The sequence below is a fragment of the Cryptomeria japonica genome, chromosome 4 (assembly GCF_030272615.1).
Source record: "Cryptomeria japonica chromosome 4, Sugi_1.0, whole genome shotgun sequence".
NCBI classification, from domain to species: Eukaryota; Viridiplantae; Streptophyta; class Pinopsida; order Cupressales; family Cupressaceae; genus Cryptomeria; species Cryptomeria japonica.
This window is the reverse complement of record NC_081408.1, coordinates 186,055,090-186,062,253: the sequence shown is the minus strand read 5'-3', so window position 1 is coordinate 186,062,253 and position 7,164 is coordinate 186,055,090. Positions and strand designations below refer to the sequence as shown.

The following is a 7,164-nucleotide window of genomic DNA, read 5'->3' as shown; positions in this document are numbered from 1 at the left end:
TCTGTGGAACTGCAGCCTAAGCTCTGGGCTGGAGGACAATTTATGGTTCAACAAGTAGTTGGAAGCAAAAGAAGAAACGATATCAAAAATTGCTGAAGTATCAAATATGGTGGAAGGTCGATTTGTGATCTTATTGTTTGGATCAAAAGGATGGTTCTACCATCTAGCCCAAACTCTTACCTAGATGTTTGAAGTAGTACCATCCTCGGAAAAAAAAGCAATCTTGGATCACCTTAAAAAACAAGTGTTTTTAAGTTCTTAATGTTTTAACTTTCTTAAAGTTTGTTGTCAAATAAACTAGTTTTGAACTGGAAGGTCCAAAATTTTGGAGAAAGGGGAGAATGATATAAACCATTCTATTGATTCACAAGGCATTTAAGACTTCACCACAGCAATAAACACTAAATAGTTACAAAGGCCTTTTGCCACTTGGTGGCAGCCGTCCTACCACACCAGTGGTTACCCTAAATTAGTGGGGGAATGGTCACTTAATTCATACCTTTTCTCACCACTCACCATGATGGTTGGTGACAGCATCTTCAAATACAGAATTGTTTTTTACTAGGAATGGAGATGTTCGCTGAGAGCCGCAATCTGGAGAGGGCTCTTCCACTGTATGTTTCCACCAATGCATGTTGCACAATGGAGAGTTAATTGATAAGAGATATAAGACTATGCTGTAGTAATATAAACCGGATCTTATATAATTAATTGCGCTGAATTTTAAAAGATATTTATTGAGTGTTGTATGTTTGTTCCGTCTTATCCTCTTTTGTCTGCCGTGTTAGCTTTTTTTATCTAAAAGAGTTTAACAAGTCGTAAATCATTATCAGACATAGAGAAGTGTCTGCATCAGAGGCAATAATAGACTTAAGAGCATAATAAGAAATATTTCATCTCCTGAACATTGATACTCAAAGTATATTGCTTCGACTCTCTCCTTTCAGGCTATCCAAACATGCCTGGTTTCATCAGCCTCCAGTGATCACTGTTGTTGACATCCTCCATTTATATGGCATCCAGTGGCATGCAAACTGAGCTGAACACAACCTCTAGAAGCTTTCTTAGAAGCTTTTTTTCATCAACTTGTAAAAAATCCTTTTCATCCAGCAGCTAGTGTAGAGTTTTTTTTTTCTGAATACAAATATTGTTATTTAACTGAACAACCTTGCTCTCTCAGAGCTATGCATATTCCTCCTCACAAACACAACTACATGTGGACAAATTCCTGTCAATAACCCAAAAAAAATGGCAACTTTTTTATAGCAATTGTATGGCAAGCTCAATCCATATACATCCGTTGCCATACAATGAGCTCCTCTTGTTGAATTAGTGTTGCCATTGATGTCAAGAAGATTGTTGATCTCAAGGTGATTAAGTCGTGTCAGAGTATTTGAGAACAATAAAGGACAAAGTTTAGTAATGATTGGATAGCTATCTTTATGTAACAGTGTCAGTGGTTCCTATATGTCTATTGCATTTGTTGTGGCCTGGAATTCTAAGGTTTGCTGATCAGAGACTGTATATGCATCCAGTTGTAATGTTGACGTTTGTGATACCGCATTCTACCACAGTAAAGTAATTTTGTATGCGGTTTGGAAGATAAGTAAGGGTATACATGACAAATATTCCAGAGTTTCAGAGGTTTTGCTCCTGCATTCAGAAAGTTAGAGATGACTGAGTGTTCACAATGCTGGTTCACTGACTTTGCAGAAAGTTTTGTTGGATGCGCTAGAGGAAGGTAGCGTGCACCAACTGGAAGAAGCATGTGAAGGTAATTTGGGACCAATTGAGTTCAATATGAGAAATGCATAGTGTGTTCTTACTCCTAGTGTAACGCATTGGTGTTAGGACCAAGCCATCTATACGTTTGAATTAAGGATTTTGTCCTTGGCCCACCTGTGGGCATTGAAATTAAGTTCTAGGCAGACATAAAGGTGTAAATAATATTGGAATGTATATATAATGCCAATCAGTTCCATTCCAATGTGTGGTTGTTGTGGTGGAAGTTGTGCAAGTTGTGTACTTAATAAAGAGAAGTATATATATTGCGAGCTGTGAAATGCAGTAATGCTATTGATATTGCTTAAGTTTTAAGTATGGAATTTAAATCTGGCATATACTGATTCACCCCACCCCCTCAGCATATCTGTGTGCTTAACACTTTTTCACCAACCGTTAATCTGTCCTATGTTTCCTCGCCTTCTAAAGGCGTGACTAAGCTCAGCAAACTGAAGTTATTTTTTGTAGAGCTATCTTTGTCTGCTTTGGAGAATCTATGTTTTAGAGTTTTTGAACTCTTCCCCTTCTGGATATTGTATAGAATGAACTTTCTCAGACCTTTCCTTGTAACATTTTGGACTGACGGAAATTTTGTAAATTCCAAAGAAGGATCACACTATCAAATTATGGATCTCACTTTCCCATCATGTTGTTAATTATGTTTCTCGATGGACAGGGAAACTCTTAACTAGATCACCTCACAAATCCACTACAAAGCAAAATCCAGATTGGTAGATAAATGTGTTAGAGCGAAAAACAACAATTGATAAATGTGGTCTTTTATATTTAATCTGCTGAGTAAAAAGTATAGGATGAGAATTTAGCAGAATTACACCCAGTATTAAATCATGTTACAATCAGTGTTAACATTTTTTCCAATCTACGTAACCTCAGTATTACCTGCCAGTTGGATGTGGTGATAGTAAACTTTGATTGCTTGAATTTTAATCTCGGCAATTTCTTCTTACTGTCCAATTTTAGATGGTGCATGTGGGGCTTCATTTGAAAACAGAGGAGTTTGACAGTGTATTTTTACTTGTTACCTCACCAAGGTGTTGATGTTATTGTAGATTGGGTATTCATCACCAACACAAAGTGAGATTATAAGCAGTATTGACCTAAGTCTTTCTGAGGTATGTTTTTCAGGCCCTATAGTTGAAGTTGTAATTACAAGTCAGTTTGATTGCTGATCTTAGTTTTACATGCAAAACAAGATCTTAATTGGATGAACAGATATATTCAAAAGCTGATTTCTTTTTAACAGTTTTCTGTATTTGGGTCGCTTTCAAATGTTCGGGCAATGCTAGGAGCAATAGTCAGTGGACACATAGCTGATACCATTGGACGAAAAGGGGTGAGTAAGCTTGGAATGCCACTATATTAGATGCCTTCTTCTTCTCTCAAGGACATCCCTCGACTTTCAATTTTTTCTTTCCCCACAAATTCTGATTGTTTCTTTACTTTTTAAAAACAGGCATTAGTGGTGGCTGCAGTACCCAATATTATTGGATGGATTGTCATCACCTTGGCACAGTCAAGAGTATCAAAAATTTTGAAAATAAATCTAAGGATTCTCAGAAGTGATTGCTATCCTTTGGTACAATTCACTCATCTGTGACATGTCTGTTTTTGGTTGCAGAATGCTTCATTACTCTATTTGGGAAGATTGTTGACAGAATTTGGGGTGGGAGTTATCTCATTCACAGTAAGTTAGGCTATTTTCAGTCAAGCTTTTCAAGAAGGAAAACCTATAACATGCTTTCTTGGTACTATTATTAATGCTAAAAATTGGAGTCATGATTAAGCCATGGTGCTTTTTACTACTGCTGCCTGACCTTAGGTACCAATATATATTGCTGAAATAGCTCCCAAACACTTGCGGGGAAGTCTTGGCACAGTAACACAGGTAAATATTTTAGTACTGAATATTGTCTCATAGATTTAAGAATCTTAGCAGTGACTTTTTGTGTGGCTTTCTGTGGTACAGCTTTCTGTTTCAATTGGCATACTGCTAGCGTATCTTTTTGGACTTTTCCTTCACTGGAGGTCTTTAGCAATTGCAGGTATACGACCAAGAGTAATATAGCTCCATTTCAAGGATTCATTTATGTGCTCATTTTGAAATTCAGATTACGTTTTGTTAGAGATCTTGATCTCTTTTTGATATGTGGGTTCTACAGGCTTAGTGCCCTGTGCCCTATTGATCATTGGGCTCTTTTTTATCCCAGAATCTCCTAGATGGCTGGTGATTTCTAATATTATATATTCATTACTGGTAATGAAAAGATATTTAGCATTTTGTAACATCAAACAGCAGTTCCAGATTATTCATCATTTCAAATGTATGCCTGTTACTGTGCAGGCAAAGAAAAAAAGTCCACTATATGAAGATTCATTGCAATCCCTTCGTGGTTCTGATGCTGATATATGTTTTGAAGCAGTTGAAATTAAGGTGACAATTTGTTCTTTCATTTCTGGCATATGTGCACCTGGGTTTTAATGAATAATGCCGCCCAAAAATTGTCTTCGTTTCCTCAAGGGAATTACATTTTTAATTAACCCAAAACTCTTCCATGAATAAGAGTGTTGTAGAGACTAACAATCAACAAACCAGTGTCAAATTGTCTGAACTACGTGAACGAAGATATGCACTCCCTCTGACTGTAAGTCTTCTCACCCTCACATCTGGGAAGTACATCAGAAAGAAAATATTATGTCTTTTGACTTTAATGGTGAGTATTTATGATCTTAACTTCACACCGTCTTTTGTTTTGTCAGATTGGCATTGGGCTGCTTTTATTACAGCAATTGGGAGGAGTCAATGGCATTATGTTTTACAGCAGCTCTATTTTCAAGTCTGCTGGTGAGTGTAATTATATATATACATATATATTAAGAAATTCCAGGGTACATGTCATTTGTTCCAGTTTGTACAGACTAATTAAATTCGAAGGGTAAGGGTTCTTTCTTGGCTATTTTTATCTAATGCGTTGTGTACAGAGTACAGACTAATAAAGTAGATAGAAAGTTTTAGTCTACATGGCTGAATTTCTTCAAATATAGTTGCTAATTTCAAGTTTCATTGTATCATGAAAGGAATTTCATCGGCCAATGCTGCATCTGTTGGGCTTGCATGTATTCAGGTTTTTTCTTAGTCCTGAAATTAACTAATTGTCATGCATGATCCAAATTCAACTAATGGTAATGAACTTTATTAATCTAAATAATCTTCTGATACCATTGAATAGGTCATCATGACTGCAATTACTGCATGGTTAATGGACAAAACTGGAAGACGGATACTCCTAATTGTAAGTATGAGGCCTATTGCAAGCCTTTGCTACAATAGGTTGGACAAGTTGCATTGTGATCACTAAAAATCAATCAAAATTCATTGAAAGGAATTAATATGAATTTGTTTTGAAATGGACAGATCTCCTCTGGAGGAATGACTATATGCCTTCTCCTTGTTGGTCTTGCCTTTTATTTGAAGGTATTCTTTTTTTTTTTTATCTCGACACTTTTTGACTTACGTATTTTGGAATATACTCCTGTCATTCTATATGGTTGACTAATAGATATGCAATTTCATGTGACTAGATTACAGATATTATCTTGACTCTTTGAGTCATTCAAATGGAATATACTCTTGCTATCTTATGTGGTTAACTAACAGAAATACAATTTCATTTGACTAGATTACAGATATTAAGCATCTGAGTACATCTTTTATAATTATCACCTAATTCATAATTTCGTTTCCCACAGCTAATTTCAATGTCTTGGTTAATTTGCAGAACCAACTCTCTGGAGACTCAGCTATGCAAACATTCTTCAGTGCTTTGGCATTAACTAGCCTCCTAGTATGTTTGGAATAGAACTTGGCAGGCATTTCATCTTGAAATTTTTTTTTCACATTTTCTGCTCTGATGCTTTTAAGTTTCCGTCATAGACATTATTTGCACCTTAATGACTGATTAGAATTTTTTCAATGTAGGTCTACATTATCTCATTTTCCATTGGTATTGGACCCATTCCATGGATTATTATATCTGAGGTATCGTGCCTTCTTTGCTAAGCATCTGTCCTAAGGTTTTAACCCTTAAAGAAAAATCTTGTGCAACAGAGCAATCGAATCAATAATTACAACACACTGATTATATTTGCCAAAATTCTTCTTTAGTATCTTCTTAGTGCAAGTGATCTAATGTATTGAATATTGTTTTAGCTGACTTCTTTTGGTTCTTCATACTTTAGATTCTCCCTGTGAATGTCAAGGGTCTTGGTGGCAGTGTAGCAAATTTGACAAATTGGTTGTCATCTTGGATTGTGACCATGACAATCAATATGCTTTTAGAGTGGAGCTCTGCAGGTATTGTCATTTCTCTATAGAAAACAAATAACAAACAATATTTAAATCTTCTCATTACTGAATCATTAAGACTTATATATGAAAATATTGATGCAGGAACATTTCTACTTTATGCTTTTATTAGTGCTTTGACACTAGCCTTTGTTGCATTGCGTGTACCTGAGAGCAAGGGTAGAACATTGGAGGAAATTGAAGCTTCATTCAGATAAGGTCAAGATAGTATTATATACCTCTTCATTCACGATCATTTGCAACCCTTGGAGTTACTTATGATGACAAGATCTCTTGAATGTAGAAGATAAAGTTTTAATTCAGAAGTTAATGTTTACTACCAGTACCACCTATGGATTGCCGTTGTATAATTAAGATTGTCTATTACAGAAGTAGAGAAATCTGGCATGCACTACTTCTCAATCATTTTGAGATATGATAATATTTTCGTTCTCGAGTCATTTGTAATATAAGAAATTCCCTAATTTCAGTGGAGGATATAAGACAAGTTTTATATCTTCATTGTATCATGCCATCTTGCCAACCATCTTCCTTGGGCTTCAAATTTTGAAAAAGCTCATTGTCAAATAATAAGAGATAGAACAAATAACTTTTGAAATTGATTTGTTAGAATTAATTCAATTTCTTTATGGTTCCAAGTCATCCTTCTTAAATCGCGCTTTTTGTCTACATATTAATATGATAATTGATGTTGATTCTATATACATGTCTTCATCTTCTCAAATAGCTTTTTGGTCTTTTTGTTAGATTGGATAAAAATCAACATTGATGTATGAAATTAGAAACCCATAGATGATCACAATTAGTTATACACAGCTAACATCCCTCACCTCGATCCGTTGGGGGTGGGAGGCTAATGTTGGTGGGTTACAGATCCCTACTATTCTAATGGGCGTGGAAGTTGAGAATCTATCTAACCTTTTAGAGTAGTAGGGGTCCTCAAGCACACATGAACTGCAAGAACTATTGCTTCATGAACTGCTTCATGAATTGTTGCA

The 7,164-nt window shown here is 35.6% G+C and overlaps 1 protein-coding gene across 1 annotated transcript; it reads left to right on the top strand.

The window, feature by feature from the left end:
• The first annotated feature begins 3,082 nt into the window (after nucleotides 1–3,082).
• On the top strand, nucleotides 3,083–6,688 carry LOC131028097 (sugar transporter ERD6-like 6). Its single transcript, XM_059218664.1, has 16 exons — nucleotides 3,083–3,136; nucleotides 3,257–3,322; nucleotides 3,422–3,487; nucleotides 3,623–3,688; nucleotides 3,770–3,845; nucleotides 3,963–4,027; nucleotides 4,145–4,234; nucleotides 4,365–4,445; nucleotides 4,561–4,645; nucleotides 4,879–4,925; nucleotides 5,031–5,093; nucleotides 5,216–5,275; nucleotides 5,580–5,645; nucleotides 5,780–5,839; nucleotides 6,040–6,154; nucleotides 6,251–6,688. The coding sequence occupies exons 1-16, from the start codon at nucleotides 3,083–3,085 to the stop codon at nucleotides 6,361–6,363; spliced, it is 1,173 nt and encodes a 390-aa protein (XP_059074647.1). The 3' UTR covers nucleotides 6,364–6,688.
• Nucleotides 6,689–7,164: the final 476 nt, after the last annotated feature.